The 12,500-nt window shown below is 45.2% G+C and overlaps 1 protein-coding gene across 9 annotated transcripts in view; it reads left to right on the forward strand.

The window, feature by feature from the left end:
* Nucleotides 1–12,500, forward strand: part of LOC138950503 (uncharacterized) — a 291,738-nt gene that overhangs the window by 276,160 nt on the left and 3,078 nt on the right. For 4 of the 9 annotated variants that reach the window (XM_070322224.1, XM_070322225.1, XM_070322226.1 and 1 more), the window contains 6 exons: nucleotides 2,263–2,367; nucleotides 4,353–4,487; nucleotides 8,788–8,922; nucleotides 9,299–9,931; nucleotides 11,356–11,537; nucleotides 12,199–12,500. The exon at nucleotides 12,199–12,500 is cut by the window's right edge and continues 202 nt beyond it. In XM_070322224.1, coding sequence (XP_070178325.1) covers nucleotides 2,263–2,367; nucleotides 4,353–4,487; nucleotides 8,788–8,922; nucleotides 9,299–9,931; nucleotides 11,356–11,537; nucleotides 12,199–12,500 — 1,492 coding nt within the window. The remainder of the gene's footprint in view (nucleotides 1–2,262; nucleotides 2,368–4,352; nucleotides 4,488–8,787; nucleotides 8,923–9,298; nucleotides 9,932–11,355; nucleotides 11,538–12,198) is intronic. The other 5 variants (XM_070322229.1, XM_070322230.1, XM_070322227.1 and 2 more) reach the window with 3 other exon arrangements.

The raw sequence follows: 12,500 nt of genomic DNA on the forward strand, positions 1-12,500 counted from the left end.
CACACCCAGTCGGAGACGTCGTGTGCAACATACCAGAAATAAATTAGGCAAGCAGTGGCTGACATACCAGTCAGCAGTTACCGGTTGTCTGTCCTCAAGTGATATGGTAACAACGTGGCCAGATGTCGCAAAGAAATACACTATCATTTGTTAGGAAGCTCTTCTGTTTGTTTTAAATGTTACAGGTGGGTTCTCATCTAGGGAGACCCACACCGCCAACTGTTGCTTCATCTTTGGGTGCTATAAGTTTTCCCAAGTTTGGTCTTCTGTTCCGATGTCCCAAACGCGAGGAAACCTTCTTCCGTCAAATGTTAATAGCATACGGGTGCACCAGTCAACCCTACCCCGCTATTGCTCTTCACTAATGTTATGGGGCACCCAACGGTTATATTTTTATAACGTTTCCTTGGACCACAACTGCTGTGAAAACTACGAGTGAGACTTCACGATTAAATCTGCATTCTATCGTGTATTTCAGCGTATATCATTTTTGGGTCCATCTCAATCGGGGAATCTACCCTGGACACGTTTTCTGGGGTAACGATTGTTGCCATTCGACCACAACGGTCAACGTTTTCTAACGTCCATGCGCCAGTATAGAACTGTCTGAACCACCTGAAAACAGTTGCTTTCGATGGAGATTGATTTCTAAAACATTATTTTACATTTAAAAAGCACTCTTAAAAAGAGTTTCCCCGGCAGTAGCCATAATACACCATTGCTCGAAAATCACTTCGCGAAAAGTCAACACTGCTGGCAGGAGACCCATCACCCTTACTGGACATGTCGACATTTTATAGCATTGAACGAAGACGGTTGCACGGAATCAAGTAATTTGTGTTGACACAAGTCTTCCCAAAACTGATCTTTGATGAACTGAAAAAAGCAAAGTAGTGACTTCATTACTTTGCCCAGGCTGCAAACCATAATGAGTCCCCCTCGTACACATGCAATACAATGGGGGCTTAGCTTCATTGGTTTACATGTCACCGGCTGTTCAGTTTATTCTTTGGGTTTCAGTGTCATTAGTTCATCATTTCTTACCGCTCATTGTAAAAAGGCTCCAGTGTCTTACCGCTCATTGTAAAAAGGCTCCAGTGTCTTACCGCTCATTGTAATAAGGCTCCAGTGTCTTACCGCTCATTGTAATAAGGCTCCAGTGTCTTACCGCTCATTGTAATAAGGCTCCAGTGTCTTACCGCTCATTGTAAAAAGGCTCCAGTGTCTTACCGCTCATTGTCAAAAGGCTCCAGTGTCTTACCGCTCATTGTAATAAGGCTCCAGTGTCTTACCGCTCATTGTAATAAGGCTCCAGTGTCTTACCGCTCATTGTAATAAGGCTCCAGTGTCTTACAGCTCATTGTAAAAAGGCTCCAGTGTCTTACCGCTCATTGTAATAAGGCTCCAGTGTCTTACCGCTCATTGTAAAAAGGCTCCAGTGTCTTACCGCTCATTGTAATACGGCTCCAGTGTCTTACCGCTCATTGTAATACGGCTCCAGTGTCTTACCGCTCATTGTAATAAGGCTCCAGTGTCTTACCGCTCATTGTAATAAGGCTCCAGTGTCTTACCGCTCATTGTAAAAAGGCTCCAGTGTCTTACCGCTCATTGTAATAAGGCTCCAGTGTCTTACCGCTCATTGTAATAAGGCTCCAGTGTCTTGCCGCAAGTGGGCATTCGTTTCCTTCTGTCCCCTCTTTTAAGGTTTCTTGTACAGCAGAAACTACATGGTGTTTGGCATGTTATATTGTTTTGAAGACGTCTCTTCTCTCGTGGTCTGTGAAGTGTAGAAATGATTATGAGGCCTGTCAGTTTGCTGTCTGGGTGCTCTGAGCACTGTAGAAATGATTATGAGGCCTGTCAGTTTGCTGTCTGAGTGCTCTGAGCACTGTAGAAATGATGATGAGGCCTGTCAGTTTGCTGTCTGGGTGCTCTGAGCACTGTAGAAATGATGATGAGGCCTGTCAGTTTGCTGTCTGGGTGCTCTGAGCACTGTAGAAATGATGATGAGGCCTGTCAGTTTGCTGTCTGGGTGCTCTGAGCACTGTAGAAATGATGATGAGGCCTGTCAGTTTGCTGTCTGGGTGCTCTGAGCACTGTAGAAATGATGATGAGGCCTGTCAGTTTGCTGTCTGGGTGCTCTGAGCACTGTAGAAATGATGATGAGGCCTGTCAGTTTGCTGTCTGAGTGCGCTGAGCACTGTAGACATACAGCACGTACATTCTCACAACAACAGAGGACACTCGCAATGTACTTTCCAGGCGTGCTGCCGGTGCATCAGGCAAGGGGAGTGTGACTGCCGTGCGAACTGTACCTGCTGCACCAACTGTGCTGCTCAGGGCTGTACGAATCGCGCCGTTGATCTGGTAGGTCTTGGGTAGCGCTGTACTCTCTCTGTCTCTCTCTCTCTGTCTCTCTGTCTCTCTGTCTCTCTGTCTCTGTCTCTGTCTCTCTCTCTCTCTCTCTCTCTCTCTCTCTCTCTCTCTCTCTCTCTCTCTCTCTCTCTCTCTCTCTCTCCAATATTTTAAAGAATATTAAGATTTATAACAAGATTTGACGAAAGAAGCGTTACAAGACATGCGGTTTTTAGAACCGTCTACAATGTTATCGTGATTGCCACAGGTTGTAGGCACATTAAACAACAAACAATAACCAGCCAACCAACCCATCTCTGTCTGTCTATATCTGTCTGTTTATCTCTGTCTGTCTATCTCTGTCTGTCTGTCTCTGTCTGTCTATCTCTGTCTGTCTATCTCTGTCTGTCTATCTCTGTCTGTCTATCTCTGTCTGTCTATCTTTGTCTGTCTGTCTATCTCTGTCTGTTTATCTCTGTCTGTTTATCTCTGTCTGTCTGTCTGTCTCTGTCTGTCTGTCTATCTCTGTCTGTCTATCTCTGTCTATCTCTGTCTGTCTATATGTCTATCTCTGTCTGTCTATCTCTGTCTATCTCTGTCTATCTCTGTCTGTCTATCTCTGTCTATCTCTGTCTGTCTATCTGTCTATCTCTGTCTGTCTATCTGTCTATCTCTGTCTGTCTATCTCTGTCTGTCTGTCTATCTCTGTCTGTCTATCTTTGTCTGTCTGTCTATCTCTGTCTGTGTATCTCTGTCTGTCTGTCTATCTCTGTCTGTCTATCTCTGTCTGTCTATCTCTTTCTCTCCTGCCCCCTCCCTTCCCCCTCAGCTCCTACACGGCCGATATAATCTGTCAATTTGTTTGGGGTCGTATTCATGCATTGTCCGTTTCAGTGTCGATACATGCAAATAGACTGAACATTCCTCACTGATGACGATCGCAACAGCCAAGTTGATGGTTGAGTGTTTGGAACCCCGCCACCTGCTTGATAACGAGAAGAGATGTTCCGATCTCCCGGGTCACTTTATTTGCACACCTGCTTGCCACCCCCCCCCCCCCCCACCTCCCCCCATGTTGTGGTACAAAACCAGGTAAAAATGGTAAAGATCCTGAAATCCATGTCAGTGAATTATAGAAACATGAAAATACCAAGCATGCATCCCACGACACAGAGTAGAGTATAAGTATATGGCCGACGGAACATACGGCCAAGCACATACAATCCTCTTCGTGCAAAACCATGAGTGTACATGGGCGTTTTGGCCCACACACGCACAGGAAAATAAAATAATGTTTGAACATTTTTTCTGAGTACCATGTGAAAAAACCCGTTCACATACTATTGCATGACAATAAGGTGAGTCACACTATCTAAAACAATGCTATGACAGAAGTGATAGTCATTTTATGCACACAACTCATAATTATGAACAGCGCTAACAGCGCTATGACAGAAGTGACGGTAATATAATGCAAACCACACATATACACATCGCTATGACAGAAGTGACGGTCATATCATGCACACAACTCATAATTATGAACAGCGCTATGACAGAAGTGACGGTAATATCATGCAAACCACACGTATGAACAGCGCCATGACAGAAGTGACTGTAATATCATGCAAACCACACATATGAACATCGCTATGACAGAAGTGACGGTCATATCATGCAAACCACACATATAAACATCGCTATGACAGAAGTGACTGTAATATCATGCACACAACTCATAATTATGAACAGCGCTATGACAGAAGTGACTGTAATATCATGCAAACCACACATATGAACATCGCTATGACAGAAGTGACGGTAATATCATGCATAGTACATAATATATGAACAGTGCTATGACAGAAATGACGGTAATATCATGATCATTACATATATGAACAGTGCTATGACAGAAAAGACGGTAATATCATGATCATTACATGTATGACCAGTGCTATGACAGAAGTGACGGTTATATCATGCACATCACACAGGGACCGGCTGTGGAATGTGCTCCGCCGTGCAGTACCTCTGGGTCACCGGGGAACCAGGCTGTCTCTCCTGCCCCGCCCTTGATGGCAAGATCACAGGAATCAGAGGACCAAGTGTTAAGGTTGTCAGACCATGAGGTAAATTCATCTCAGAAAAAACCCACCCACCGAAACCTCATATTTTAAGACTTGAAGTTATGTTTAAAATGAATAAGGTGCATTATCATTAGTTTTACTCTTTTTGTGTTGTTGTTGTTGTTGTTGTTGTTGTTGTTGTTGTTGTTGTTGTTGTTGTTGTTGACATACAGGACGACAACAGGGGACACTGAACAGTGTAGACATACAAAACGTACATCCTCACGACAACAGGGGACACTGAACAGTGTAGACATATAGCTCGTACATTCTCACGAAAACAGGGGACACTGAACAGTGTAGACATATAGCTCGTACATTCTCACGAAAACAGGGGACAATGAACAGTGTAGACATATAGCTCCTACACTGATTCTCACGACAACAGAAGACAATGAACAGTGTATAGCTCGTACATTCTCACGACAACAGAGGACACTGAACAGTGTAGACATACAGCACGTACATTCTCACGACAACAGAGGACACTGAAAAAAACGTTGCTCTCCCGAAAGATGACATTATGCAGAAATGCTGCAGAAACAAACAGTTTTTCTCCAGCATTTCTGTTTTTCTGCAGAATAACTGAATAAAGTCATAATCCGCTAAGGATAATTATGCAGAAATGCTGCAGAAAAAAACGGGTTTTCTCCAGCATTCGTCTTTTCTGCAGAATAACTGAATAAAGTCATAATTCGCTAAGGATAGAGGACACTGACCAGTGTAGACATACAGCACGTACATACTCACGACAACAGAGGACACTGAACAGTGACCGGCACGGTTGGCCTACTGGTAAGGCGTCCGCCCCGTGATCGGGAGGTCGTGGGTTCGAACCCCGGCCGAGTCATACCTACCTAAGACTTTAAAATTGGCAATCTAGTGGCTGCTCCGCCTGGCGTCTGGCATTATGGGGTTAGTGTTAGGACTGGTTGGTCCGGTGTCAGAATAATGTGACTGGGTGAGACATATGAAGCCTGTGCTGCGACTTCTGTCTTGTGTGTGGCGCACGTTATATGTCAAAGCAGCACCGCCCTGATATGGCCCTTCGTGGTCGGCTGTGTAGACATACAACACGTACATTGTTACGACAACAGAGGACACTGAACAGTGTAGACATACATCACGTACATTCTTACAACAGGGGACACTGAACAGTGTAGACATACATCAAGTACATTCTCACGACAACAGGGGACACGGAACAGTGTAGACATACAGCACGTACATTCTCACGACAACAGGGGACACTGAACAGTGTAGACATACAGCACGTACATTCTCACGACAACAGGGGACACTGAACAGTGTAGACATACAGCACGTACATTCTCACGACAACAGGGGACACTGAACAGTGTAGACATACAGCACGTACATTCTCACGACAACAGGGGACACTGAACAGTGTAGACATACAGCACGTACATTCTCACGACAACAGGGGACACTGAACAGTGTAGACATACAGCACGTACATTCTCACGACAACAGGGGACACTGAACAGTGTAGACATACAGCACGTACATTCTCACGACAACAGGGGACACTGAACAGTGTAGACATACAGCACGTACATTCTCACGACAACAGGGGACACTGAACAGTGTAGACATACAGCACGTACATTCTCACGACAACAGGGGACACTGAACAGTGTAGACATACAGCACGTACATTCTCACGACAACAGGGGACACTGAACAGTGTAGACATACAGCACGTACATTCTCACGACAACAGGGGACACTGAACAGTGTAGACATACAGCACGTACATTCTCACGACAACAGGGGACACTGAACAGTGTAGACATACAGCACGTACATTCTCACGACAACAGGGGACACTGAACAGTGTAGACATACAGCACGTACATTCTCACGACAACAGGGGACACTGAACAGTGTAGACATACAGCACGTACATTCTCACGACAACAGGGGACACTGAACAGTGTAGACATACAGCACGTACATTCTCACGACAACAGGGGACACTGAACAGTGTAGACATACAGCACGTACATTCTCACGACAACAGGGGACACTGAACAGTGTAGACATACAGCACGTACATTCTCACGACAACAGGGGACACTGAACAGTGTAGACATACAGCACGTACATTCTCACGACAACAGAGGACACTGAACAGTGTAGACATACAGCACGTACATTCTCACGACAACAGGGGACACTGAACAGTGTAGACATACAGCACGTACATTCTCACGACAACAGGGGACACTGAACAGTGTAGACATACAGCACGTACATTCTCACGACAACAGAGGACACTGAACAGTGTAGACATACAGCACGTACATTCTCACGACAACAGGGGACACTGAACAGTGTAGACATACAGCACGTACATTCTCACGACAACAGGGGACACTGAACAGTGTAGACATACAGCACGTACATTCTCACGACAACAGGGGACACTGAACAGTGTAGACATACAGCACGTACATTCTCACGACAACAGGGGACACTGAACAGTGTAGACATACATCACGTACATTCTCACGACAACAGGGGACACTCGCATTGTACGTTGCAGGCGTGCTGCCAGTGCAGCAGGGAATCACGGTGCATCAGGCAAGGGGAGTGTGACTGCCGTGCGAACTGTACCCGCTGTACCAACTGTGCTGCTCAGGGCTGTACGAATCGCGCCGTTGATTTGTTACGTCTTGGGTAGCCTAAAAACTCATTAAAATAAAAAAATAACACTCACATACTTCAAATAATCTTTTGTCACTAATTCCTTTCTAAATTTACTTAGACACAACATTCCTGAGAATTCTAAAACACTGATTTCTGACTTCCTGACAATTAAAGGGAAAGTAATCCTGACATTCCATTTGTCAAGAACAAGCACAGTTCCTTCCCTTACACTAATAGACAAATCAGTAAGCCCCCCCAAAAGTACTTTGTAAAAATGGTAAAGAATGAATACGAATGAATACTTTCACAGGTTTACATGTTTCAAGGAGATTAACAAGATTTGACAAAAGAAGTGTAACAAGACATGCGGTTTTTAGAACCGTCTACAATGTTATCGTGATTGCCACAGCCAACCAACCCATCTCTGTCTGTCTATCTCTGTCTGTCTATCTCTGTCTGTCTATCTCTGTCTGTCTGTCTATCTCTGTCTGTCTATCTCTGTCTGTCTATCTCTGTCTGTCTGTCTCTGTCTGTCTGTCTCTGTCTGTCTGTCTATCTCTGTCTGTCTATCTCTGTCTGTCTATCTCTGTCTGTCTATCTCTGTCTGTCTGTCTCTGTCTGTCTGTCTATCTCTGTCTGTCTATCTGTATGTCTTTCTCTGTCTGTCTATCTCTGTCTGTCTATCTCTGTCTGTCTGTCTATCTCTGTCTGTCTATCTCTGTCTGTCTATCTCTGTCTGTCTGTCTATCTCTGTCTGTCTATCTCTGTCTGTCTATCTGTATGTCTTTCTCTGTCTGTCTATCTCTGTCTGTCTATCTCTGTCTGTCTATTTCTGTCTGTCTTTCTCTGTCTGTCTATCTCTGTCTGTCTATCTCTGTCTGTCTGTCTATCTCTGTCTCTCCTGCCACCCCCCCCCCCCCCTCCCGTCCCCCTCAGCTCCTACGAGGCCGATCTAATCTGTCAATTTGTTTGGGGTCGTATTCATGCATTGTCCGTGTCTGTGTCGATCAATGCAAATAGACTGAACATTCCTCATTGATGACGATCGCAACAGCCAAGTTGATGGTTGAGTGTTTGGAACCCCGCCACCTGCTTGATAAAGAGAAGAGATGTTCCGATCCTCCGGGTCACTTTATTTGCATACCTGCTTGCCCCCCCCCCCCCCCCCCCCCCCCCATCTCCCCCCATGTTGTGGTACAAAACCATGTAAAAATGGTAAAGATCCTGAAATCCATGTCAGTGAATTATAGAAACATGAAAATACCAAGCATGCATCCCACGACACAGAGTAGAGTATAAGTATATGGCCGACGGAACATACGGCCAAGCACATACAATCCTCTTCGTGCAAAACCATGAGTGTACGTGGGCGTTTTGGCCCACAAACGCACAGGAAAATAAAATAATGTTTGTACCATGTGAGGAAACACGTTCACATACTATTGCATGACAATAAGGTGAGTCACACTATCTAAAACAACGCTATGACAGAAGTGACGGTCATATCACGCACACAACTCATAATTATGAACAGCGCTATGACAGAAGTGACGGTCATATCATGCACACAACTCATAATTATGAACAGCGCTATGACAGAAGTGACGGTTATATTATGCACATCACACAGGGACCGGCTGTGGAATGTGCTCCGCCGTGCAGTACCTCTGGGTCACCGGGGAACCAGGCTGTCTCTCCTGCCCCGCCCTTAATGACAAGATCACAGGAATCAGAGGACCAAGTGTTAAAGTTGTCAGACCATGAGGTAAATTCATCTCAGAAAAAAAAACCACACACCGAAACCTCATATTTTAAGACTTGAAGTTACGTTTAAAATGAATAAGGTGCATTATCATTAGTTTTACTCTTTTTGTGTTGTTGTTGTTGTTGTTGTTGTTGTTGTTGTTGTTGTTGTTGTTGTTGTTGTTGTTGTTGTTGTTGTTTTCCTTGTTTTTGTTTTTCATTTTGAATTTACACCATAGAACAATTATCTGCTGTGTTCTAGGCAAATATTGTGTGAACCACCAACGAGACATAAGTCCCCATTTGGTGTCTGTATTTTCACCGTCTTCATAGTTGACGTAGGTTGTGAATGGTACTAGAAGGGAGTAGACAGTACATCATCATGTCTTTGATTCCAGAGAGAGTTTCTCAACGCCTGGTTCCCTCACCTTGAGAGCGAATCATACATAATCCCCCCGGCTCACATGGACACTGTGCAAGAGAGAATGGCAAATATCGGAGAAGGTGAGCGAATCCAGGTACTGAAAACACAGCAACAAATAGACAGAGATGAGAGTAGAGAGGTCAGGGACACTGTCCGCATAGACACAGTGCTGAAAAATGTCCACCACTGCATGAATCAGATAAAGAACAAAGCCGCAAGGGAAAAAGAAATTATGGTACTTCTGACCCAAGCTAAATTTGGTGTATATGGTGCTCATACCCAAAGCATCTATACTGGTGCAGCCGCCAGGAACACGAACAGCATCAAAGCAGAGCCGTTGAACCTGGAGGAGGACTTTGTTGACCTGCTCGCCATACATCGCGAGCGTGGGATAATGATGGCGGCAATCATACCTCAGACAGAAGACGACCCCCTTGCAGTTCAAGAAGAACTAAAGAAGGCCGCTGCTTACCTGAAGCAAGCCAGAGATGTTGTGAGGCGCTCTGTTCTGGGTGACCTGGTAACACAGCCAGCCCTCCACCAGGCCATTGTACTGCCCGACACAACGAGACGCTGTCTGGAGGAGGTGCTGCTGAACATGAGCGATGTAAGTTAACTCTTGACCTACACTCGCTCACACACGCAAAAACAGACGAACGCAGGAGAGAAGTAGAGAGAGAGAGAGAGAGAGAGAGAGAGAGAGAGAGAGAGAGAGAGAGAGAGAGAGAGACAGAGAGAGACACAGAGAGAGAGAGAGAGACAGAGAGAGAGAGAGAGAGAGAGAGACAGAGAGAGAGAGAGAGACAGAGAGAGAGAGAGAGACAGAGAGAGAGAGATACACAGATAGAGAGACAGAGACAGAGAGAGAGAGAGACAGAGACAGAGAGAGAGAGAGACAGAGACAGAGAGACAGAGACAGAGAGAGAGAGAGCTTTGTTCACGAACGTAAAGTAAGGGCCAGTTCATAGCGCTAGGCTTTTTGTCCACACACTGTATGCAGTGTCCGTCCGTATGTCCGAACAAAAAACTTAACGTTAAGATTATCTCGGATGATTTTGAAGCTAGACCTTTAAACATTTGCAGACTTTTGGTATTTAATAATCTTCCGATTTGACCCCGATTTGATTGACCTTCGTCAAATGTTGGGGTCACAGCGGGGTCATGCTCATCAACTTTTTAAGTTTAGTTTCTTTCAGATATTTGGGTAACAAAGCCTCCATATTTCACACAATTGTAGGTGTTATTAATCAGCAGACATGACCAAAATGTAGCTTGTTTCGAAAATGTTCACAGTAATAGCATGGACATGTTTGCTGGACAAGATGATCACCACTGAACATATCTGGAATATTACAGGTCACACTTTTGATCAAGTTTTGTTCGATTATTCTGATGCCAACGTTCTCTTGAAAATTTAATTTATGAAGCTGAAATAGGAATTTTCAAATATTTTTTTTATTGGGGTTAAGTCTTAAAATGTGGGTTAACTTACAGAGGTTATGAACAAATAATCTTTAAAAATAAAAAAGGGTCCTATTGGGGGAGGTCAGGCATAAAAGGGGGTGGTTGTATAAGAAGGGAGGGACTCTTGTGGGAGTGGTGGTGGCGGGAGTCTTTCATAGGGGAGGGAGGGGGGGATCCTAAAATGGGGGGGGGGGGGGGGGGTTACATTGTTGTGGGACAAGACGAAGGCGAGTCGAATAAGCATTTGCTTTTTACTTCTTTACTGGAGCTCTAAGAACAATGACCTTGAATTAGAATAGTAGACATCATTTTTTTGTCGCGAAAACGACGTCACTTGTACTTTACGTAGCCTTATGCGCGTCACCACAAACGGGAAACTCTTTTCCGAAAGGATGGTTTGCTTTTGTCCAGAAAGTTGTCTTTTAGGCTGGTAAACACTAAATCAGGAATGAAGAGATTTCAAACTCAGGTAGGCCTAATGTTACACTGTCTTTGTGTGCATCGTGTATTAAACCATCCCGTGTGCCATTTTCCGCATTCTCTACAGTCCGTGTGTGTTGACCTCAGTTACAGGAGTTGCAGGAAGGCCTCAGCGTCGAGTCAAGTCGGAATGTCAGCCAGGTGTGTCTATGTGAGGACGATATGGCTGACCAGACAAGGCTCGACGCGTGGTGGAGGGCAAGCTTTGAACGGAATGAGGGCGGGGACCCTGCCATGGATGCAGCTACCTACACACAGTTGGTTGCCAGGTACTGTTGCATAGCTGTATCATATTGGTGAAGCGCACGCACGCACGTTTGTTATTACTTGACCTGACGTCATCTATCTTTCTTTCTTTCTTTCTCCCCCCCTCCCCCCCCCCCCACCCCCTCTCTCTCTCTCTCTCCGTCTCTCTCTCTCTCTCCATCCTCTCTCTCTCTCTCTCTCCCTCTCTCTCTCTCTCTCCCTCTCTCTCTCTCTCTCCCTCTCTCTCTCTCTCCCTCTCTCTCTCCCTCTCTCTCTCTCTCCTCTCTCTCTCTCTCTCTCTCTCTCTCTCTCTCTCTCTCTCTCTCTCTCTCTCTCTCTCTCTCTCTCTCTCTCTCTCTCTCTCTCTCTCTCTCTCTCTCTCTCTCTTGTTTCTCGTTACGAATTCTCTGTTTTGATCTCTCCCTGTCTATCCCTGTTTGTGTTTTTGTGTGGATGTTTTTTTGTTCGTGGTCTTTGTGGTGATTGTTTGACTTGCTTTGATTTGTTTATTGCTTTGATTGATATATATGCATGCATGTGTGTGTGTGTGTGTGTGTGTGTGTGTGTGTGTAACGGTATGTGTGTGTGTGTGTGTGTGTGTGTGTGTGTGTGTGTGTGTGTGTGTGTGTGTGTGTGTGTGTGTGTGTGATGTACCTAATAATGTGTGAATGTGTATGATGACAGATTCTCCATACCACTGACAACGGTTGAGCTATTCCTCAGCAGAGAGCCTAGACTACAGCTGTGGACCCAGGGCCATCTTGTTCACGCTGTTGGAATGGAGCATGGTCGACCCATGTCTTGCATAGCTCTGTTCCCGCAGCAGTTTCAAGTCTTGGAGGAGCCGCCAGACGACGACGATGTCGACGTGAGGATCCTCTGGGGCCCGACGGGCACTTCAAAAAGCGTAGTCTTGATATTGAAGGGACATTTTCTGCTGAGGAAGGGCTGCGGCACCGTCTTCGTTCTTCAGACGAGTGATGATG

This window comes from Littorina saxatilis, linkage group LG16 (genome assembly GCF_037325665.1).
Source record: "Littorina saxatilis isolate snail1 linkage group LG16, US_GU_Lsax_2.0, whole genome shotgun sequence".
In the NCBI taxonomy this organism is placed as follows: Eukaryota; Metazoa; Mollusca; class Gastropoda; order Littorinimorpha; family Littorinidae; genus Littorina; species Littorina saxatilis.